The sequence below is a fragment of the Carcharhinus amblyrhynchos genome, chromosome 8, assembly GCF_965287045.1.
Source record: "Carcharhinus amblyrhynchos chromosome 8, sCarAmb.v2.hapA, whole genome shotgun sequence".
In the NCBI taxonomy this organism is placed as follows: domain Eukaryota; kingdom Metazoa; phylum Chordata; class Chondrichthyes; order Carcharhiniformes; family Carcharhinidae; genus Carcharhinus; species Carcharhinus amblyrhynchos.
In genome coordinates, this window is record NC_137331.1 from 29,938,120 (window position 1) to 29,963,807 (window position 25,688).

General features: G+C 42.8%; 1 protein-coding gene across 1 annotated transcript in view; it reads right to left on the reverse strand.

Moving 5' to 3' along the window:
* Positions 1 to 15,636: 15,636 nt before the first annotated feature.
* tmem65 (transmembrane protein 65) overlaps positions 15,637 to 25,688 on the reverse strand; it is a 57,085-nt gene continuing 47,033 nt past the window's right edge. The window contains exon 7 of the mRNA XM_080193830.1: positions 15,637 to 19,533. Within this exon, the coding sequence (XP_080049956.1) occupies positions 19,432 to 19,533 (102 nt within the window). The 3' untranslated portion in view covers positions 15,637 to 19,431. The remainder of the gene's footprint in view (positions 19,534 to 25,688) is intronic.

Here is a 25,688-nt window from a genome sequence, read left to right on the forward strand (position 1 = left end):
CTGCCAGAGCACAATACTCCCCAGTTGCACAGATGAACACAAAAAGATCTGTTTAGATCATATAAGTGCTTCATAAGAATTCAAATAGAAAATGTAATAAAAAATTGACAGTACCTTGAAGGTAAACAACTGAGGGCTGGTCAGCAGCACTGGCCTTTGATCCAACAGCATCACATCAGTGAAGCATCAGCAGCAGTGATGGTGGTATTATCCACACTCATTCTCATTCTGTGAAAAGCCTTGGTGCATTCCTTCATGAATCAAATTAATAAGCTAATCAAGAAAAACAGAAATTTAAAAGAATAACAGAGGCTCATTAAAACTCATGTGAGTGTGTGTATATGTGTGAGTGGCTGGAATCAGTTTCATTAATCAGTCTCACAGATACACACACACAGATGGACACATACTCACACTCAGACACACACATACACTCACACTCAGACACACGGACACACACATACACTCACACACACCCACTCACATACACTTGCACACAGGTACACACACACTCACACACACACATACACAAACACACTCACTCACACACACACGTACTCATGCATACACACACACATACACACACACACACACGGACACAGACACATTCACATTCGGACACACACATACACTCACACACACACACACAGACAGGTACACACATACACACTCACAAACACATGCACAGACACACTCACACTCGGACACACACTCACACTCGGACACACACATACACTCACACACACACACACACACAGATACACACACACACACACTCGGACACACACACAAATCGATACAAACACACACACACACACACACGCAGACAAACACACTTGCGCGCACACACACACACACACACACACACAGGTGCACACATACGCACTTGCAAACACACACACACTCGGACACACACATACACTCACGGATACACACACACACTCGGACACACACAAATCAATACACACACATACACACACACACACACATACACGGACACACACACACACATTCACATTTGGACACACACATACGCTCACACACACTTGCACCCACACACATACACACACACAGACAGGTACACACATATGCACTCACAAACACACATGCACAGACACACACTCACACTCGGATACACACACACACACACACAAACAAATCGATAACACACACATACACTCACACACACACACAGGCACGTGCACACACACACACACACAGGTACACACACACACACACACAGGGTAATTTTGTTTTAGTATAAGAGGCGTTGTAGACATTGCTGGTAAAAAGTCCTGCAGCGCCAGAAATTTAGCTGTAAACCCAAAGGACCTCATTAACAGATGACCTATTGGTCTGGTGAAACAGTACATACATATTACAGAGTACAGAAATGGCAAGGTACCAAACTGAAATGTCTGAATTATTCTGATCAGAATAGAGTTCTGCTACAACTGGAGTTGTGCGTATTCCTTTCAGGTCAGGAGCAGTTCTGTCAGGGGGTTTTTATTATTCAGTCAATAAATAAAATAATCTCACAGCTACCAAAAATACGTACTGAATTCAAAATGTGTTGTTTGTGTTACATCCAATAATGGAATCAATGGCTCTTCTGTGCAATGAACTTCATTTGTGAGCTATATCTAGAATATTTTGTGCAAATATCTCTATTCAGTGGAGGGGATGACATGGGAATAATTATTATAAAAGTAGGTTACGAAATCCTACCTCGGAAATGTATTGAACACACAAAGAGCAGGATTTAATGTTCAAAGTGGGGCTCATGTCCACCAGATGTCAAACCACTGGGAAACTGTGCCAAACATTTCCAGGGACATAATTTAGTAAGGAACAGGCACTTACCTGGGCAACATGGGACCTCCTGTTGCAATAAGCTGTGAGTGGGACAGAAATCCCATCACTGAACTGAAGCCACACAGAAGGGAAAACAGTCCAGACCAGTATTCTCATTTCCCTGTTTTATTGGTGTTTAATTTTAAAGTATAACTAGACCAGTTCAGTTCACTGCCATTATTGAGGCCTCAAATGGGATTATTGCTGGATTCCTGGAGAGAGGCAGGATGGGGGTCCCGTGGTGGCAGAGATAAGCCATCACAATGGGGTTGACAGTAAGGGCAAGGGGCAGCCTACCCATGGGCAAACTCCCTTCCTAATGCCCCCTTTCCCCCCACCACCCCTAAGGATCCCCCCTTCCCCCCACCACCCCCTACTCCAGTCCAGTCCTGAGTTTGGCCCATACGCTGCTGATGGGATACCAGAAACAGTGGGATAAGGCACTTAAATGACTATTAGTTGTGTTAAATGGCAGCTTAAGGGTCTCAAATCAGCCTGACCCTTCCCACCCAAATTTTAGAATCTCTATATTACAGAAAGAGGCCATTTGGCCCATCAAGTCTGTACCAACCACAATTCCACCCAGGCCCTCATTTACCCTGCTAATCCCCTTGACATTAGGATCAATTTAGCATGGCCAACCCACCTAACCTACACACGTTTGGACTGTGGAAGGAAACCAGAGCACCTGGAGGAAACCCATGCAGGCATGGGGAGAATGTGCAAACTCTGCACAGACAGTGACCTGAGGCTGGAATTGAACTTGGGTCCCTGTGAGGCAGCAGAGATAATCACTGTGCCGCCCTGATGCCGTCTTGATCAGGGCAGTCAGGAAAACAATGGGATCCTCCAAGTTTCCACCAATTGAAAGGCCCTTCTCCCCCCATCTCCGACCTCATCTCTAATAGGGCATTAAATCCTGTCCATAATCAATTATCAGTGTAAAAAACCTGTCGCCCACAGCCTTTATTGTATCCAACATTTTTAGCTGTTGTTTGTATGTATTGAAGTTCTTTCTGCAATAGAATTGAAGCATTCAAAAAAGATTATATCAGTGTTCAAAGCCATTTCATTCAGCTTTGCTAGATGGTTGGATCCCTCAAATCCATAAAGCATCAGACGTTAGGTGCTGGCATCAAAATAGCAAGGCAACGGAATGAGTCTGTGTGACAATTCAATAATGAAAATGTTTGTCCTCATGACGCTTTTACTTCTTTTACCAATTACTTTAAATCAGTGTGCTCTCGTTCTTGATCCTCTCAGTGGGGATAGTTTCTCCCTATCTACTCTGCCCAAACATCTCATGATTTTGAATACCTCTATTAAAACTCCTTCAGCCTTCTCTTCTCCAAGGAAAACAGTTCCAATTCTCTGGTCTATCTTCATGGCTGAAGTTGCTCATCCCTGGAAGCATTCATGTGAAACTTTTCTCTCCAACGCATTCGCATCCATCCTAAAGTGTGGTGCGCAGAACTGGATGTCGTACTCCAACTGAGGCCAAACTAGTAATTTGTACAAGTTAAACATAGCCTTGTTGCTCCTGTAAACTATAGGTCAGCTTCACATCACTAGGTATACTTCGAGCAGCACAGTGAAACTGCTGCCTCACAGCACCAGGGGCCCGGTTTCAGTTCCGGCATCGGGTGACTGTAGAATTTGTACACTCTCCACGCGTGTGCATGGGTTTCCTCTGGGTGCTCCAGTTTCCTCCTACAGTCCAAAGGTGTGCAGGTTAGGTGGATTGGCCATGCTAAATTGCCCCTTAGTATCCCAAGATATATAAGTTAGGGGGATTAGTGGGGTAAATATGTAGGGTCATCGGTAAGTCTGGGTCAGAGTCGATGCAGGCTTGATGGGCAAAATGGCCTCCTTCTGCACTGTGGGGATTCTGTGGTAAAATTGGTCTTGTGTGCTCCACATTAAGCTGGAGTTTGAAGAGATCTGTTATCTCTGCCTCAGCTGTTTGAGGATAAATATCCATTGCTGTGATGACTTTGCACCAGTAAAGAAATTTTTTTTAAATCATTGAATCATGGGATGTGTGTGTCGCTGGCTAGAACAGCATTTATTGCCCATCCCTAACTGACCTTCAGATGGTGGTGAGCTGCCTTCTTGAACCACTGCAAGTACTACAGTGCTGTTAGGGTGGGAGTTCCAGGATTCTGACTCAGTAACTGTGAAAGTATAGTTCCCGAGTAAGAATGGTGTGCAACTTGGAGAGGGACTTTCAGGTAATGGTGTTCCCAGGCATCTGCTCCCCTTGCCTTTCTAGGTGGTAAAGGTCACAGGTTTGGAAGGTACTGTTTAAAGAACCTAAGTCAGTTGTTGCATTGCACGTTGTAGATTGTACACAGTGCTTCCATCGTGTGTTGGTGGTGGAGGAAGTGAATGTTCAAGATGGTAAATGGGGTGCCAATCAAGTTGGCAGCTTTGTCCTGGATGGTGTCAAGCTTCTAAGTGTTGTTGGAGCTGCACTCATCCAAGCAAGTGGAGATTCTTGTGCCTTGTAAATGACAAATGGAATGTGGAGTCAGGAAGTGAGTTATTTTCCATAGAATTCCCAACCTCTCAACTGCTCTTGTAGCCGTAGAATTTATATGGTTGGTGCGAGTCAGTTTCCGGTCAATGGTAATCCCTAGGATGTTGATAATGGGGGAATCAGCAATGGAAATGTCATTATATGCCAAAGGGTGATTGTTAGATCCTCTCCTGTTGGAGATAGTGCATACGGATGTGGACTGCTTCAGTATCTGTTTAAGTATCACTGTCACAAGTAGGCTTGCATGAAGTTACTGTGAAAATCCCCGAGTCGCCATGCTCCGGCGCCTGTTTGGATACACTGAGGGAGAATTTAGCATGGCCAATGCACCTAAGCAGCATAGGACTGTGGGAGAAAACCGGAGCACCCGGAGGAAACCATTGCAGACATGGGGAGAACATAAGAACATAAGAAATAGGAGCAGGAGTAGGCCATCTAGCCCTTCGAGCCTGCCCCGCCATTCAATAAGATCATGGCTGATCTGTTGTGGCTCAGTTCCACTTTCCCGCCCTCTCCCCATAACCCTTAATCCCCTCTCTTATCAAGAACCCATCAACCCACTTCTTAAAAATATTTAGCGAGGCAGCCTCCACCACCTCAACGGGCAGAGAATTCCAGAGATTCACCACCCTTTGAGTGAAGAAGTTCCTCCTCAACTCCGTTCTAAACCGCCTCCCCTTTATCTTGAGGCTGTGCCCCCTAGTCCTACTGTCTTTTTTGAGTGGGAAGAGTCTCTCCACCTCTATCCTATCCATCCCATTCATCATCTTATACGTCTCAATGAGATCTCCCCTCATTCTTCTAAACTCTAACGAGTACAAGCCCAGTTTATTCAGCCTCTCCTCATAGCTCAATCCCCTCAACTCCGGTATCAGCCTAGTAAACCTCCTCTGCACTCCCTCCAGGGCTAAAATATCCTTGCGTAAGTGCGGCGCCCAAAACTGCACACAGTACTCCAGCTGCGGCCTCACCAATGCCCTATACAGCTGCAGCAAGACCTCCCTACTTTTATATTCAATCCCCCTCGCTATGAAGGACAGTGCCCCAAGCCAGGAATCAAACCTGAATCACTGGTGCTGTGAGGCAACAGAGCTAACCACCGTGCCACCATGCTGCCCCAGATGTAGATGGTAGCGAGGCTTTGGGCGGTCAGGAAGCGGGTTACTCATAAGAACATAAGAACATAAGAAATAGGAGCAGGAGTAGGCCATCTAGCCCTTCGAGCCTGCCCCGCCATTCAATAAGATCATGGCTGATCTGTTGTGGCTCAGTTCCACTTTCCCTCCCTCTCCCCATAACCCTTAATCCCCTCTCTTATCAAGAACCCATCAACCCGCTTCTTAAAAATATTTAGCGAGGCAGCCTCCACCACTTCAACGGGCAGAGAATTCCAGAGATTCACCACCCTTTGAGTGAAGAAGTTCCTCCTCAACTCCGTTCTAAACCGCCTCCCCTTTATCTTGAGGCTGTGCCCCCTAGTCCTACTGTCTTTTTTGAGCGGGAAGAGTCACAGAATTTTCAGCCTCTGACCTGCTCTTGTAGCTGCTGTGGTTCGGTTCAGTTTCTGGTCAATGGTAACCTCCAGGATGTTGATAGTGGGGGATTCAGCAATCGTCATACCATTGAATTATGGGGGGAAATGGTTGGATTGTCTCCTATTGGAGATAATCAGCTGGCAGCTGTATAGCACGAATGTTACTTGCCCAAGCCCAAATGTAGGTCTTGCTGCATGAAGGCCTGGATTCAGTATCTGAGAAGTTGTGAATAGTTACTGTCCGTGAGGGATAGTGAATGAATAAGAAAAGGTGGGGAGATGCAAGGCATTGATAGGAAGAGTCTGAGACAATTGCAAAGGGATGGAGGTGCATTGGCTGGAGTGAAACTAGCCAAGAGCCTAAAGCACAAAATTAAAGCTGTTGTATCTGCTGTCAGTGGGATTGTTCGAGCTTCTCGTTATCAGGTAATGATAATTTCAGTCAGCTTCTTTGTAGGTCAAACCTCTGTTCTCACCTTTGGTATGTTTGTGTTTCCTGACTGAGAGAATCACACTGGATGGGATTTTCTGGACACGCCTGCCCAGAGAGCAGAAATGGGCCTGAGGTGAATGGACCTTTAACTGGCCCACCAAATTCTCTGTACCACACGTGACAATTTTCACAGCAGAACCAAAACTTTCACCCCTGTGAATGTGCCTCTGAAATCCAGCAGGCAATGCATCCCCATTGGAGGAGTTATCTATTTGTATTGATTCGATGTAGCAGAGAGTAAAAGATCATTAAGCCAGGCAGTTTTTATATTGCAGAAAGCCCAAATAGGAACAAATCCCTTTAAAATCACCCTGCTCACCCAACAAGGCACTAGCTCTCTGCATGACAGAATTGGAGTACCAAATATATCAGAGGAGTCATAAATGATGCTGAGCATTGAATAGGCATCGGCGAACATCCCCACTTTTGACCTTATGCTGGAGGGAAGGTCATTGAAAACACAGCTGAAGAAGGTGGGGTCTAAGACACTACCTCAGAAACTCCTATAGCAATGTCTGGGGACTGAGATAATTGACCTTCAACAACCACAACCATTTGCCTTTGTGCCAGATATGACTTCAACCAGTGGAGAGATTTCCCCCAGATTCTCATTGGGCTACTTGGTGTTACATTCGGTTGAATGCAGCCATGAGATCAAGGGCAGTCTCTCTCATTTCACCTCTGGAGTTAAGCTATTTTGTCCATGCTTGGCTCAAGGCTATAATGAAATCAGGAGCTGAGTGGTCCTGGTGGAACCCGAACTGTGGGAGGAATTTTCCCGTCCCCCCTACCACGGGAATTGTAGTGGGCAGGGGGATGGACCCACTGCCATGGGAATTATAGCGGGTGGGGGGATGGACCGTACCAAGGTCCTTTGACCTCTGACGGAATTTTGATTTGATTTGATTTATAATTGTCATTTGTATTAGCATACAGTGAAAAGTATTGTTTCTTGTGCACTATGATGTGGGTATGTTTCTTGTGCACTATACAGACAAAGCATATTGTTCATAGAGAAGGAAAGGAGAGAATGCAGAATGTAGCGTTGTAGTCATACTAGGCTGTAGAGAAAGAGCACTTTAGTGCAAGGTAAGTCCAATCAAAAGTCTGATGGCTGTAGAGAAGAAGCAGTTCTTGAGTCGGTTGGTATGTGAACTTTTGTATCGTTTTCCCAACGGAGAAAGGTGGAAGAGAGATTGTCCAGGGTGCGTGGGATCCTTAATTATGCTGACTGCTTTTCTGAAGTAGGGGAAAGTGTAGACAGAGTCAATGGATGGGAGACTGGTTTGCGTGATGGACTGGGCTACAATCCGGTTTTGGGGCGGGCAAGGACAGAAAATCCCACCCTCAGTGTCAGTGAGCAGGTTATTGCTAACTGTTCATAGTTGTTTCTGTTTTAACAGCCAGCCAAGCATATCATTGAACTGGATAATGAGCTCCCTGACACCCTTTTACTTCAACAGAAAGAGAAAGCTTATCAGTCTTCCTGACGTTGTTTATCTGGCAGCATTCCCAATAAAATCAGTAATGGACAAATAATGCTTCAGAATCCTTGAGGCAAAGCATTTGAAACATTGATGTACTCCTCCATTCAATGCATTGTATTGGTGGATAAACATAGTCAAGACAGAAAGCACTGGCAATGGTACAACTCACTGGAATAAGGCTTAGCTGAGGTGGAGAACTTGTACAAGCTTCAGTTTTGGCTCAATGATTTCACCTTGACTACAAGTGACAAAGGATCTCTCCTCATTCAGCAGCGGGGTGAGAGGGACAATCAAATTGTACCTGCACAGAAGGCCGAGCACTGGAAAATTTCAAAGAAGGTTTATAAGCTATTAATTCCCAGTTTCAATTAGAAACATATTGGGCCATTAATTATTACCCAATTGGTTAATATGGTTCTGTGCAATAGAACAAAGCATGTGACGAAAATGATGACCTGACAGTTCTCTCATCAGTGCAGATGTACTAATCTACACTATATTTTGTTCGCAAATGTATCTGCAAAATGTCATTTTCTTTCAGTGTGTGAGTGATTCTTTCTTTTTGCCTTAAATAAATCAGCTCATATTAATTAAACATTCGTCAGAGCATGTTTCATCAAGCCTGATTTAATTTAAAAATTGTCAGGGTCTATAATCTGTACTGATAACAGGGTCTCTAATAAATGGGCAACTCATAATGAAAGTGAGCCTCACTGCGAAGACATTGCCACATACAAAGCGGGAGTGCTCGATTGGATGAGACAGTCAGTGCCAGATGAGAGCCACCATCTTTCAGCTTGAATGGGTGAAATGGATCATTCCTTCTAACAGTTACAGATGTAAAAGTGAAGCATTGCAAATGAGCTGCAGCTTCACAAGGGATTGTGCTACAACCTGTACTCATTAAGACAATAAAAATCAAAACATTCCACTTGTACCTGTATTGTTTTTGTTATAACGCATTAGTGAGCGTCTCCATTTTTCAAACAGAGTTATTTAGCCAGACAATCATGATTCTAAGGAATAGCACAGTAACCGTTGCCCAGATGCTGAGGGACACATTAAAGCTAGGGGCAGCTGAGGCGCAACGGGGCAGGCTGCTGTCTCAGACCTCTCAGTCACAGTGAACCAAGGGGAGCAGAACCTCTCTTGACTCACTGAATGCATATAGTAAATATTATGTGTATTACAGTAACTATTTCCTGGAGTGGTTCGGTGGCACGGGGGCGGCTCTGTGGCACAGCAGTTAGCACTGCTGCCTCACAGCGCCAGGGACCTGGGTTCGATTCTCAGCTTGGGTCACTGTCTGTATAGAGTTTGCATGTTGTCCCTGTGTCTGCATGGGTTTCCTCTGGGTTCCTCGCACAGTCTGTAAGACGCGCTGGTTAGGTGGATTGGCCATGCTAAAATTCTCCCTCAGTGTACCCGAGCAGTGTGGTAACTAGGGGATTTTCACAGTAACATCATTGCCTACTTGTGACCAATGATAAAAAAACTTTACATGTATCTCAGTTTTACTCAAGCACCTCGGTTTCAACTTTTCTATGTAGACAACCTTTAAAATAACTTAACAACATTTGTAGAACCATTGTAAAATGTTTAAAACATTCCCTTTACTGTATTGAAGCAGCTCAGAGTGTAACTTGATGAATGGAAAGAACCTGAACATTATTGCTTTGTGTAATGATTATTTTGGAATGATTGTAATGTGACAGTTTTATGAATAAAGTATATTTTTGGAAAAATTAATCACAACTTATACCTACTTTATTTCTTCTTCAAACCATTAGTGAGCATGATCACTACAGAGTCACATAGCTGGATAATCATAACTCTAAGAGGTAGCACAGTAACAGTAGCAGAACCCACAGGAATATTTCTAAATTATCTTTGAATAGAGCCAGTCATTTACATGCAGTATGTTGAAAAAAATGCTCAAGGTTAAGACGGAGGCAACACTTGGGTTCTTTAGATTAACCTGGATTTCTTTTTAGATTATAGAATTAGTGATCCCAGAAAGGTCGTGAGTTATTTGGTTTCGATGCTTTTATTAGACATTAAAATTTGTGGTAGCCTTGCTCTTTGAAATCTGCAATCAACCTTTGTAATAATTTGAGTGCATTTGCATTTCTGCTGTCACTGAAGCAACGCTGTTGCTGCGGTAACCTTTCAAATTTTACTCATCTAGTACCTTGTCACCAAAGACACCATGTACACTGTCAGCAGCTGGGTGCAGAACTGGTTCACCTGCAAACACAGCCTCTCAATCTGTTGAATGTAGCTCTTGAGTCTTGAATCAATATCAAAGAAAGGGAGAATCATTATCTGGCATGGCAGAGGCTGAAGGTGAGAATCCTAGAATCCTACAGTGCAGAAGAGGGCCATTCAGCCCATCAAGTCTGCATCGACAACCTCATGCATTTACCTGTCCCAATGACACCAGGAGGCAATTTAGCATGGCCAATCAACCTAAACTGCACATCTTTGGACTGTGGGAGGATATCGGAGCATTCAAAGGAAACCCATGCAAACACGGGGAGAACATGCAGACTCCACCCAAACAGTGAGCCAAGCTTGGAATTGAACCCAGGTCCCTGGCGCTGTAAGGCAGCAGTGCTAATCACTGTGCCACTATGACACCCCAGTGGTTGGGTACTAGACATGTTTTACAGAGGTTGCTTGATTTGCACTTCCCTCATTGTATTTTCTCAATAATGGTGGTTGATCTATAGTGTTATTTTACCTTTGGACAATGCTAAATACCTCCCACCAGGTGAGAGGGAAGATTTTCCTGGGTCTATACTAAGACACACTCGTTCACCCGGTTGCAGCAAGTATAAGGAATTGAGGCATCTTGCCCATTACAGGCACATACTCCAGTGCTCCGGTATTCATCGCATTCACATGATCCAATGCAACTGGGAGCAGCCTCGGGGTAATCTGCCCTGTCACCAGCATGCACTTTGACTCTTGGGGAAAACTTGAATTGGCCTAGTGCCTTATCCCAAGAAGATATTGTTAGTCACACAGTAGTTAACACCACTGCCTCACAGCACCAGGGACCCGGGTTCGATTCCCAGCTTGGGTCACTGTCTGTGTGGAGTTTGCACATCCCCCCCCCCAACCCCACCCCGGATTTCCTCCCAGTGCTCCAGTTTCCATCCACAGGCAAAGATGTGCAGGTTAGGTGGGTTGCCTGTGTTAAATTGTGCCTTGGTGTCCCAAAATGGGTAAATACCAGGGGTTACAGGGATAGGGCCTCAGTGGGATGCTCTGTCAGAGAGTTGATGGGCCAAATGGCCCCGTTCTGCACTGCATTGGTTTTTATGAAAACAGAATTAATTGCCCTCATTTATATTCACTTTAACTTTTCACCATAAAGAGAAATATGTTTTTACGATCATCAAGTTATAGGTTCCAAGCCATGGAGGCGATTCTCCCATCCCGCTGAGCTGCTTCTGTAGTGCAGCGGGCCGGGAGACTCTAGCAGAGGCCATTTCATGGGCTTCCTGCTGGACACCACTGCCGCCTCCAGTCTCCAGCAGCCAGATATCAGGCACTGACTGCTCTGCACCGGAAATCAGAGCAGAGCCACATCCATTATTTAAATTGTAATTTTAATACAATTTAAATATGTGGTAAGAAATGGCCAAAATGTCTTAACAATTTTTCGTTACATTTCTTTTTCTGTCTAATTGGGTTATAATGGGAGTAGTTTCATATTTCCTGGAGGGCATTTTGGAAGTACATTTGTACAGTGGTTTTATATGCTTTAGGATCTGGGCAGTTTTGGGGAGGGAAGTTTGCAGACAGATATGAGTGCACAGAAGGCAGCCTACTTTTCCTTTGGATAGTTGTTGTGCTGTGTTATTTTTCCTGTGCAGTTCTTGGTAATCTTCTTGGCCTTTTAGCTAAGATCAAGTGTAGTATTAACATGCTGTACTTGGTTGGAGTCATTAGGTTACATTTTAGCTTCATTTGAAGCAATTTTTAAAAGCGGCACCTTGGCCTTTTGGCTAAAATGCAAATGAGATCAAGCCTTGGAGGAGGAGCTATGCCTGTTCCAATCAGCTTGGATCATGTAGCTCAAGCCCAAGACAGGAGGTGAGAGTCCTGTCTTGTCAGCTTGGATCGGGAATGTCTCAACTTGTTCAGACTCTGAATTGGAATTAATTTGATTGAATTGAATTTAAAAAAAGTTGTTGGTAATCTCCCATTTCCACTCTGGTCCACACTGCTCTCCAGGAACTCTCACACAATGTTCAAGGCAGTACTGAGCAAGTATTGAGTACTGAGATCTTTCAAAGGAAATGTCCAACTGAGATGGATGTAATACATAAAAACTTGTGTAAGAGCAAAAGATGCTCTATTTTGAAGATGACTGAGGAAGTTATTGCCTCTGTTTGCAGAAATTTGCTGTGGGCAAATAGTCTGCCCCATTTCCAACACTACTCCGCTCTATTCTCATGGCAAGGCCAGCATTTGGGGCAAACCTTAATGCCATTGAACTGAGCAGATTTGCTGAGCCATTTCAGAGGGCAGATGAGAGTCAAGCTCACTGCCGTGGGTCTGAAATCATATGTAGGCCAGGCTAGATGAGGATGGCAGATTTACTCTCCTAAAGAATTTTAAAAACATTAAGTCCCTACAGTATAGGAAGCCATTCGGCCCATCAAGCCTGCACTGACAATAATCCAACCCAGGCCCTATCCCTGTAACCCCACGTATTTACCTTACTAATCCCCCTGACACTGGGCAATTTAGCACAGTCAACCTACCTAATCTGCACATCTTTAGAGTGTGATAGGAACCGGGGCATCCAGAGGAAACACACATCAACACAGGGAGAACATGCAGACTCCATACAAACAGTGACCCAAGGCGGGAACTGAACCCAGGTCCCTGGCACTGTGGAGAAGCAGTGCTAACCACTGTGCCACCCTACCACCCACTTGTTTTTTTGCAAACCAAGAGGGTTGTTACAATCAATGATGCAGATTACGGATGCCATTACTGACACTAGCTTTACATTCCAGATTTATTAATTTTAAATTCCACCAACTTTTGTGGTAGGATTTGAACCCATACCCCCAGAGTATTAACCTGGGCCTCTGGATTACTATTCCAGTGCTATTATCACGGCGCCACCATCTCCCTTCGACTTGCAAGCCTTTCTTTGCTTCATCGGTTTTCTCATTTGTCTTCAGCAATGCACTGTACACTTGGCGAGAGGCTTGTGCTTTGGCTCGCAGACAGTAAGGCCAGAGTGCTTGGTTCTTTCCCTATTCATCATGGAAACTGTACATCATTCACACTGACTGCAAATCACTCTCACATTCTCATTCCACATTTATGGTGAGAGGACTAACCTTCATCTTTTTAGTTGTTAGTAATGTGTAGAGCATTTTTCATTCTGTGACAGCAGGAAGGGTCTCTAGAATAGTAAGTATGCAAAAACTTCAAACTGTTTAGGCAGTTTACATCTTTAAAAATTCCTGCTCAAAAGATCAATTGGGCTAATGCTTGAATTTAAGTCAAAACTTTGTCCCTTGATGAATTTGGTTAACTCAATATGTGCAGCTGAGTTTGTCCAAGAATCTCTCTGACCAGAAACATCTTGGTTTTTACTACCTTTGGAGTTGCATTTATTTATTAGCATCACAAATAGCCTTACATTAACACTGCAATGAAGTTACTATGAAAATCCCCTGGTCGCCAAACTGTGGCACCTGGTCAGGTACACCAAGGGAGAATTTGGCATAGTCAATGCACCTAACCAGCATGTCTTTCAGACTATGGAAGGAAACCCATGCAGATACAGAGAGAATATGCAGACTACCAAAAACAGTGACCCAAGCTGGGAATTGAACCCAGGTCCCTAGTGCTGTAAGACAGCAGTGCTAACCACTATGCTACCGTGCCACCCATAAATGGCTGTGATTTGGAAACAATGCATTTTGTGGTATGTGATTGGGTGAACCAATTAAGAATTCGGAGAGTAGCCTGAGGATAAACAAAAATCCCAACCTGAAAGGATGGATAATTAATCTGAATTTGCACATGCTCAAGCTTAATTGAGCCTAGGTCTAACCTAAAGTAATTGATAAATAATTTTAGCATTGAATGTAGGTATAGAGTACATTTGTCGTTACTATCTGCACTTCATGCTTTTCTTTGATGAGGTACAGTGCAGGTTGATCAAGGTAATGCATTAGATGTTGTATGCAGGCTTTCAGAAGGCATTCTACGAAGTGTCAGACATAATCACAGAGGTCTACAGCATAGAAAAGGTCCTTCAGCCCATCGCTTCTGCGCCAACCAATAACAGCCACCTATTCTAATTCCATTATCCAACATTTGGCTCATAGCCTTGTATGCCTTGGCATCGCAAGTGCACATCTAAATACTTCTTAAATGTTATGAGGGTCTCTGCCTTCATTTTCAGGCAGAGTTCCAGACGCCCACCACCTTCTGGGTGAAAAAGTGTTTGCTCACACCCCTTCTAAATCCCCCGTCTCTCATCATATATCTATGCCCCTGATCTATGATCCCTCCACCAAGGGGAAAAACTTCTACCTGTCCACTTTAACTAGCCCCTCATAATTTTATACATCCCAATCAAATATCCCCTCAGTCACCTCTGCTCCAAGGAAAACCACAATCTATCCAATCTCTCTCTGCAATGAATACTCTCCAGCCTTGGCAACATCCTGGTAAATCTCCTCTGCACCTTTTCCAATGCTGTCACATCTCACTACTCTAGATGTGGCCAAACCAACATTTCATCCATTTCCAGTGTAACCACTCTGCTTTTCAACTCTATGCCTTAGCTAATAAAGGCAAGTACACTTCATGCCTGGTTAGGAAGATTGAAGACCATGGTACTAAAGGAAAGTGGCAATGTGGATTTGGAATTGAATCAGTGACATTGCAGACAGTGATTGTGGATAGATGCTTTTCTGTCTCAGAGCTGGTTTGCAGTGGTATTCTTGAGGGTCAGTTTTGGATCAATTTTTCTTCTCAGTTTTTATAAACAATGAGAACTTGGGTGTACGAAGAGCATTATTACCTTAACAGATTAGATAAAACGTGACAATAGATGGTGGAGAGTATAGTTGTAGACCTCACAATGACATAAGCAGGATAATGAAATAGACTGTAGCCAGATCGATAAAGTTCTTTGAGGGGGAACTGCAAAGTGGTGATGGGAAGGCAGTATGCTTTTAATCTGAAAATGTGGATAAAGAGAGAGACCTGTTCTACATATATACAAATCTCTTAAGCTGGCATGGCAAGTTGATAACATTGTTTAGGAAGCATATGGGTTACTTTGGTTTTCCTTTTTATCTATAAGCCCAGGAGTATTTTATAAATCACTGGAGTGCTGTGAACAATCTGGGCACCACAGTTCAGGAAAGGCGTGAATGCCTTCCAAAGGCTTTATTTATTTATCAGGATGTTACCAGGGATTAAAAACTTCATCGATGAGGAAAAAATTATGACTGCTCTCCTTGAAATCTGTGACAATTAGGTAAAGAATGTTTTCAAGATGATGCCAAGTTTTGGCAGAGTTGATAGAATCAAAATATTTATTCTGGAAAGTGAGCGAGGTGAGAGATTTAAAAACATTGAATTTTTATGGAGTCGTGGGAAGCTATGTATATTATATTGTTGTATTACAGGTTGCATATATGGGTTTGCAGTAAATAAAAGTCCAAAGTAACAAGTATTTCTTAAATGAAAGTTTCCTCACATTTATTTAAACATCACAAAATTTCCAAATTTAACAAATATTAAATTGCAAACCACATGCATTGTACTATTCTATTATTCATAGAACACAAAAACACTTGCATGAACAAACACAAAGTTAACTCAAAACCAGGACAAGCTGATTGCTGCAGTACTGAAGATGGCAATTAAAAACCTGAAAACCTTAGGTTAGAAGTTCTAGGGTGAACCTTTACTGATCTGCATTCGACTGCCCAATCTATTCAAAATGTGATTCTTATTCCCCCCCCATCCCTCCAAAGATTTAATTCTTATATTTCATTTTTCCTCCCAGGTTATATGTCAGCTTGTTGAAGGGAAGTGTATATTTCAGTGCCCTTCCTAGCCAAAAGTAATGTTCTGTCCAGTTTTAGTTCATTCGTGTCACAAGTAGGTTTACATTAACATCGCAATGAAGTTACTGTGAAAATCCCCTAGTCGCCACACTCTGGCGCCTGTTCGGGTACACCGAGGGAGAAATTAGCATGGCTAATACATACAACCAGCACTTTTTTCAGCCTCTGGGAGGAAACTAGACCACCTGAAGGAAACCCACACAAACACAGGGAGAGCGTACAGGCCAAGCACAGACAATGACCCAAGCTGAGAATCGAACCTGGGTCCCTGGCGTTGTGAGGCAGTAGTGCTAATCACTGTGCCGCCATGTGTGAAAATTCAACCATGCAAGAAAATCTCAACTTCCAAGACAGTCCCAGAATGACCTGGGCAGTTGCTGCTACGTGTCACGTGGAACACGGCAATCTCATCTTCAAATTATATTAAACAGCCTTTTCTCTGCTATTCCCTTCGGTCGATGGCAAGACACAAAGCTCCCAAGAGCAACCAAAAACTGTCAGGTTATATAAGCTTGATTTTAAACAGGTAATCGAAGGACGTTAGTTTCTGGGAAATGTAACACTTCTATATTTAATATTTCTAACTAGATTTCTGCCATTAATGGGCAGCTTAAAAGCCCTTCCATCAGTCAAACTATTGCCAAATCTCAGAAGAGACTTGGATTTAATTTCACTTGCATCAACAATAAAACACCACACAGGTAACTTCAGCTTAAAGACTTCATTCTTATTATTGGTCCCCTTGCATTAAGATCTGAACAGATGATCCAATTTCATTAGTAACATGCATCAAGGTAGAGAGTCTTGTGCTTCTAAAAGGGCTAACGGTGAAAAAAACCTGTAGTCGTTAACAACACTATTGGAATAATCTTTAGGTTATCGATACTTGACTATTTCATTTTATTAAATCTACATTTTAGGTGTTTTGGATATAACAAATCTCATCAACTACAGACTCTCCACTGTATGGGGGTCTCTGCTATCCAATCATCTAGCAAAAATTTATTTTTTTCTAAACGATCTCTCATTTACATGCACTAATTTAGTATTGAAGGCTTCAGCCTTTGTCAGATGAAAATGAGTTTTGAAATACAAAGGACTGGTTACTGAATTCCAAAAAATCCAATACAATGTGAAGCTGTACTTCATTCTAACTAAACTATTATGCAGATCAATTTTCTAGTCTGGGAATTGAAATCACAAAACGATTGTGTTTCCCATTTCTCACAGGCTTTGTGGTTGATATCCAGACCACTATTTTGATCTTCGTAGAATCCCTACAGCCATTCAGCCCATCAGGCCTGCGCACACAACAATCCCAACCAGGCCCTATCTTTATAATTTCATGTATTCACCTTTTTAATCCCCTAATGATAAAGGGGCAATTTAGCCTGGTCAATCCACCTAACCCGCACACCTTTGGACTGTGGAAGGAAATCGAAGCACCTGGAGGAAACCTGCACGAAGAGAATGTGTAAACTCCGCACCGTCACCCGAGGCTGGAATCGAACCCGGGTCCCTGGTGCTGTAAAGCAGCAGTGCTAACCACTGGGCCACCCACAAAAGGAATCTCCTGAACAAACAGCAAAGTTGGCCAATTGCACCAACATTCTACTAAAATGAATCGATTGGGTGATGTTACATGATTTATTTAATCTGTTGTACATGATCATAAATTAGTGTCATCTAATACTCGGAGGTGATCATTTCAGAGCCATTAAGCACCAGATTGTTCACTGACAAGCTTTGTGTAAATGGGACTTGAAACTACTGTTAACCACCTTTTATCATCAATTCTCCTGATACTGCATTGAACTTGAGAATGTTCTGCAGCAAATGGAATTTAGCCCTTATGGGTAAATTTAGGTACAAAGAGCAACTTGCACCATATGTGCACTCTGGCTTATAGCAATCTTATGACAAATAGCCCAAACCTGTTATTGTTTTTTTGGGCATATTATTTTGTGCTGATGGAGAATCACCTATTAAGTCGGTTTCTTTCTCCACTGATGCTGCTTGGCCTCCTCCACGCTTTCCAGCATTTGCTGGCCAAGGTGACTTGCTCCTTAGTATCAGGGGAATTAGCAGGGCAAATACACAGAGTTACACAGATAGGGCCAGGGGAGGGGGAAATTGTCATCGGTGCAGACTCAATGGGCCGAACGGCCTCCTCCTGCTTTGTGGAGCTCCTATTCGATTCTAATTTCAGGTTTTTCGCTTTGGTTACTATTTCAGGTATCGTGTGAAATCACTGCAAGCGAATCTACATTACCAACTGTTCAAAGAGTCAGTTTGTTGCACTTCAATAATGAAATCATCTTCACTCACTGAACTATCAGAAGCTTGAGGAAAATGATTTAGCTCAGCTCCCTGCACCAGTAAAAGTACCAACACATAGGGATCACATTGAAGCTTCGTTGAAATTGCATCTTTCACAAAGATGTCTATATTTATTTCTTGGTTGCTGCAGTAACCTTAATGAAATCTCAAGTTGCTATGGAAAACAAAGGTTCAGCAATCTCAACTTGCAAGCATTAAAACCTGGCTGTTAAAGGGTGGAACATTTAAACAAAGATAAAAGATATTAGGTTCTAACAAAATATTTCATATACTGTTTAATCCCAGAATAAATACAATTCAGTTCTTACAATTAGCACCAAGTACGTCCAAAGATTTGAGACTAGAGTGTTTATTCTAAGTGCCTTCAGTTAGTAAGACTTTTACCTTAACAGCACAATGCTCGTAAGCCTAGCACTGGCTGCAATGTTTTTGAGTGTGCTGTGCTTCAAATATAAAGATCAAATGTGTAAGACAAAAGGAAAATGAATGGTAATAACCATTGAGGAAACACATATAGCCTTTATACAATAGTTTAGTTGCACTTAAAAAAAACGACACACATTGGTTTAATACCAAATCATAAGATTACATAAAGTGAATTAGAGGCAGCTTCAACACAAAACGTAAATAATCCTTCAACTCAATTGTTAGATTTTCCATAATTTAGTATCATTATTTGGTTCTGCAGTTATATACTTAGATTTAAAAAATCAGCATTCACAACTTGAACTTAATTTATTTTCAAACATACTTCCATGGGTCAAGGAAAACGAGGCAGTCTTGACATGCAGTGAAACTAATTCTAAAGACAACTTAGCCATTTTTTGGAGTGTGCATGTATTTGTTCCTTTCTTCCCAAGCTTGGAAAAAGAGGTCAGTAGATAAGTTTCACCGTACCGAGTTCATGAAAAATACATTTGCAAGTATTGATTTCTTAATGTCAATATTTTGCCACATCGCGGATGCGATTGCACTTCTGCCCATTGAGAGACTGCAGTTATTTCTCTCAACACAAACGTCAGCTTCAATGCTCGGGTATACAGTTCACCGGCAGCAAGTTAGTTCTTGCTTTCTTCCAGCTTTTCTTCTTCCTCGCTTTTGAAGAACATTAGTGGAAACATTCCTAAGATGCAACCAATGGTCACACCTATAACCTTGCCCTAGTAAAAACCAGAAATGAAAATCAGCAGGTTTTGTTTTTAAAGAATGGTTAGATTGTCCATTGAGGAATGGAGCAATTCACATTTCAAAAAACAGATCTTCACATAAAGGGATTTAATCCCCAAATTTAAACAAAGGACTTGGTTCTTTCAAAGTGACTGTGGGATCTTTTTAAATCAGTCGTAAGAAATTCACTGCAGGTTAACTTGCCAATAGCCACTGACTCCAATTAAACATCAGCATCCAAATCCAGTTATGCCTCAGTATCCTGTCTCACCCCAGTTTTGTTTTAATTCATTCGTGGGGGATGGGTGTTGCTGGCAGGCCACCATTTATTGCCCATCTCTAGTTGCCCTTGGTGAGCAGTTGAGAGTCAACCACACGTGTGGGGCTCTGGAGTCACATGTAGGCCAGACCAGGGAAGGATGGCAGATTTCCTTCCCTAAAGAACATTATTGAACTAGATGGGTCATTTTCCCCCCACAATCGACAACAGTTTCATGGTCATCAGTTGATCCTTAATTCCAAATGTTATATATATATATGTATTTGCCGTGGTGGGATTCAAACCCGGGTCTCCAGAACATTAGCTGAGTTTCTGGATTAATAGCCTAGCGGTAATACCACTAGCCTATCGCCTCCCGTAAATGTTAAAACGTTCACTAGGCTCACGGTACTCACTTGTTAATCCCACTTATAAAAGTCCATACCTAGCATCTGCCTCCAGTTCAACATGACAGTACCCATTCGTTCACAGGACCCAGACGCTGACCTCAGTTACACTCCACATGGCCCAGACGCTCTCTACAATCATAAATCGACATTATCCAGTGCCACCAGTTAGACCTCACATTACCCAGTCCTGATCCCAATTACAATTCTCAGTTTGCAACACAGTTTGCAGTTAAATCTCAGCAGCCAGTCACCGACTCTGATGAAATCTCATTGTATCGAGGTCCTAAGCACAAATTAGACCTTACTTCAACATCAATTGGAACATTCAGTATCCAGGTAGTTCGAAGTTTTTAAAGTTTATTTATTAGTGTCACAAGTTAGTTTACATTATCACTGCAACGAAGTTACACTCCGCCACATTCTGGTGCCTGTTCAGGTAACACTGAGGGAGAATTTAGAATGGTCAGTGCACCTGACCGGCACGTCTTTTGGACGGTGGGAGAAAACCGGAGCACCCGGAGGAAACCCAGGCAGACATGGGAAGAATGTGCAAACTCCACACAGACAGTAACCCAATCAAACCCAGGTCACTGGCACTGTGAGGCAGCAGTGTTAACCACTGTGTCACCCTGGTTTCTCCACTCTCAGGAGGAGGAGGAGGAGGCCATTTAGTCTTTTGAGATTTTTCTGCCATTCTATTCGATCTTAACTGTTCTGTACCTCAACTCCATTTATGTGCCTTTGACCCAGGTCAACAACTCTTATTTCTACAGTGTCCTTAGCGTGGTAAAATGTTGCTAACAATCTGGTCCAGCCTCAGACAGTTGTTATAATCAGCTACAAAGAGAGAGAGAATGGCTCCTCTCTCCTCCCACTCCTTGTTTGACTGCAACAGGTCTTTTTTTTAAAGAAAGGATAGGCTTCCCAATTTGCTGAGCTTTTAACTGTTACCTTGCGACTACAGAGATGCACGGACAGGTTTGCTTAATTTTTTCTGAGACAGACGATTACATTTATTGCTTTAACCCTCATTAAATAATAAAAACACTCACTTTCAAACACACCAATGAGCTAGAGAATGGGAGGGCAGACTAAACAGGCTTTTAGAGCCTGATAAATGTTTAGTGTATACAAGTCTACAAATAGTCGTACATCATGAGATGAGAGTGTTGATTGGTTGGCAAGTGGACTCAATGGAGGCACTGCCATGGAGAATGCACCAGTTGATGGTGACTGAGTTAACTGCCAAGCATTGTTTGAAATATAAAGCAGGCAGCTTGACACTGATTAGTCAGGCATTACCCTGTGAAATGAACCAGTGAATGGTTATCACTTTGTTTAACTGAAACAGTTAGAATGTGCGTACATGTTTTGTCTTCAAGAGGCCCTCTATACCATATATTTATAATTTGAGGAACGTAGTATATGAATTTCATTGCCAGTGAGATGCTAGGTATGCGGTCCATATGTCCCAAAGACTGATGGATTGTATCAAACAGCATGACCCAGCTGCTGTATGCAATGAGCAAAGTCCAGACTGTACCAACCTGCCCATGCTTGCAAATTATAAAAGTGTCCAATATTAGATGTGCTCCTGCAATTGATAACATTTCTCAAATAATCCTCAATAATAATGCTAAATAATCCTCAAGTGCGCTAAAAATTACACTAACAACCGATTTAAGATTGTCAGTCAGAATCGCAGTGTGACACTTTGCGAGTATTGGAAGCTACATATTTTAAGGCACAGAACAACACTTATGGGTGGAAACCAGAAAATCCCACCAGAGGTCAATGGACCTTTCCACGGTCCACCCCTCACCTCTAAAATTCTGGTGGCGGGTGGAATAGGAAAATCCGCCCCACTGTTTCCCCTGACATTGGTACTCTTGAGATTGTCTTGATGAGTGAAAGATGAAAAACTTTGATTAAATGTCCTTTTGCAGCAAAAAAAAAAGTCTGGTTATTGAGTGCTTGGATGGCTCTAGACTGGCTCCTGTGGCCTCTCAGGATTTGGCGCTGAGGTGATCTAAGGATGCTGGCAGCCGATGAATCTTTTCTCCCCCTTGGAGCCTGCAGCCGTTAGATTGATGTTTTAAAAATTTCTACTTGCATCACACAGGTAGAGAACAGCAGACAGCTTGTAAAATGGATGAACAGGGAGGGGGAGGGGAGAGAGAGAGATCGGCCCACTTGGGGCTATCTCTCCCATGGCTATTCTGTGCTTCCAGAAGAGTTTGTTTCTGCTGGGTGCTTGGAGCCAGTCATGCCTGAACGGTCCGCAGCCCCTAATCCCTGTTATAACAAATCTACATGAATTCCTCCAATAACTTCACAAGACTTCCTGCTGTTCCCCTCCTCACCTCCTGTGCCATCCCCGATAACATCAAAAGCAGTACATGGAAAAGAAATCAAAATATTCAAATAAAATTCATTTTGGCCAAATATTCAAAGATCAGAGTTTTTAAAGCGAGTAATTTATACATTTAAGTGACACAGTGGCATTTTGCTTTAGCACTTGTTAAAGTCCTTTTAAAAGTTAGGGTGATTTGTCAGCTGTTAGTAGTTAAAGGTGACCGTGTAACACAATCAATCATCTATAACCTCGGAAGCTTGGTTTGAATAAGACACTGATGACACTGGGAGAAGAGACACTGTCATTTCATGGCATTTAACGGGGGAAAATCTCCTGTGTGCGAGTTCAGTCAATCCCAAATTGAATTTCCACAGAGCAAGTGCATTGAATAGAAAACAATCTTGTCTAAAACAGGCAACCACAAGGTGCTTGGAGAAGAATGAGATGAGTACTGGTCGGGCATGATGACAACTTAACATTCATTTAGACCGTGTCGTTAATGCAAGGCACTTAACATAGATGTGAATATGGACAAAAACTGTACACCGAACCTTGTACAGAGATAATGGCAACATACCGCGGATACTGAAATCTGAAACAAAAGAACAGAAAATGCTGGAAAATCCCAGCAGGTCTGACAGCATCCGAGGAGAGAGAATAGAACCAACATTTTGAGTCTGGATGGGTCAGCTCTGACGAAGGGTCATCCTGACTCAAAGCATCAACTCTATTCTCTCTCGTACAGAGATATTTGGATGAGAGGTGTGCAGGTTAGGTGGATTGGCCATGTTAAATGGCTCCTTAGTGTTGGGGGATTGGCAGGGTAAATGCATGGGGTTGTGGGGATAGTGTCTGGGTGGGATTATGGTCAGTGTAGGCACGATGGGCTGAATGGCCTCCTCTGCACTGTAGGGATTCTATGGTGCCAAGGGGTAGGTTATGAGAGAGAAGTGTAGTGAGGCAGAGAGATTAAGGAAGAGAATTCCAGAGTTTAGGGCCTAGACCACTCTATACGAAGGAGTGACCTGATCAATTTGCCGCACTTATAAAAGGAACAAATTTTAGTTATGTAAGCCACAAATTTAATCCTGATACATATAAAACTTCAGCATGACAAGATAAAGGCCGAATAAAGAAATCTCCTGGAAACCAGATTCTTTTCTTAATAAACTGAAGGAATAACCACTGAAATTCTTGACTATAAAAAGCATCGCAATTCACAAACACAAGCTCACTGGAAGTGAAGGGCTCAACAAAAAAAATACAAAACTATGATTAAAAATTGGAACCCTAACATCACAAAAATGATCCTGTTCCCTGTCAGGATGAATAAAATTCTTGAGCTTCACTGATCTCAGTGAGGCTGTCACTTAAACCCTATGAATAGATTCAATCATACAGTCACCTGAATCATTCAAATAAAAGATTGCAACATGGAGGTGGCCCTTCCATTACCAATTGTGTGTTCTGTCCATGTACTTTTTTTTGTAAGAACTCGAGTTACCAATTTTTTAAAATTAAGTTTATGGATATTGAAACATACAATTTGGGAGTAGGCCATTCGGCCCTGTTCTACTATTCCATAAGATCATGGCTGATCTGATTGTAACCTCAACCCCCCCATTCCTGCATAACCCTGATTACCTTTCACCACACCTTGTAAGTCAAGAATCTATCTGGTCCTGCCTTATAAATGTTGAAAGGATCTACTTCCTCCGCCTTCTGAAGAGTTCCAAAGACTCCCGACCCTCAAAGAAAAAATTTATCCTCTTCTCATCAGTGGCTAGCACTGCTGCCTCACAGCACCAGGAACCCGGGTTTGATTCCTGCCTTGGGTGACCGACATGAAGAGAATGTGCGAACTCCGCTCAGTCAGTGTGGGTTTCCTCCAGGTGCTCCGGTTTCCTCTCAGAGTCCAAAAGATCATAGAATCATAGACTTCTTACAGTGCAGAAGGCAGCCATTTGGTCTCATGAAGTCTGTACCAACTACAATCCCACTGAAGCCCTACTCCCATAACCCCGTGTATTTGCCCCCTCAGAGAGCAATGAACTTCTAAAATGCATTGCTAGATTGTGTGATGAACACTGGTTCGGGAGAACTGGACACATTTCAGGCGAAGGTTTGGCTTGCGGAGGTAGGAGATACCTTGTAATGCAAATATTAAATCAGGCTGGTCTCCCACACTAATTTGTGATTGCGTGATAACATCATAGAATCCACAGAGTGCAGAGAGAGGCCATTCGATCCATCAAGTCTGCACTGACTCTCTGAATGAGCACCTCCCCCCGCCCACTACCCCATAATCCTGCACATCTTATCATGACTAATTGATCTAATGTACATATCTTGGAACACTAAAGGGGCAATTTAACATGGGCAATCCACCCAGCCTGCACATCTTAAGTGTGGGAGAAAACCAGAGCACCCAGAAGAAACCCACACAAGGCACGGGGAGAATCTGTGCAGTGGTCCGATGTTGGTCTATGTCTATTTTCCAATTATTGTTTTCCCCACTGCCATCTCCGGGCTTCAGCTCTCCCAGGAGATTAATGGTTGTGGGGGAGTGAAGAGTGTTTTGTATTAAAGCACAGGTTGTTCCAACAATCAGGAGCAGACGGATGGGCCATTGGTACTTTCCAAGACCATCATTTTTTTTAAACACGTATAGCGACTAGAGCGACAATTTGCATCACCTTCAACTCCTCACAGTTTCCTATAAATCTACATTTAATAAAACTCTGATGCCCAAGTTGACAAAAAACACGTGGACACTTGCATGCGGGCTGGTAAAATGGATCTGTTCCCTTGGCCTCTCCCCCAAAAGAGGAGCTGACCAAAAATCATCGAATCATAGAACAGAATCCCAACAGCACAGAAGGAGGCCACTCGGTCCATCAAGCCTACACCGACAACAAAATGACTTATTATCTTACCTCAAATCCCTGAATTTATAAATCTTCAGGCACTGCTGTCAAGGCAGTCCTTCAGAAAGGCTCAGTTTTTTTTAAGACTATAATAAATGAACTGTGTTGGGAAAAATGTACAAGACATACATGATGTAGTTAACTAGCAAGTCAGAAAAGAAACGCCTCGGACAGATACTGAACCTTCTCCAGGATA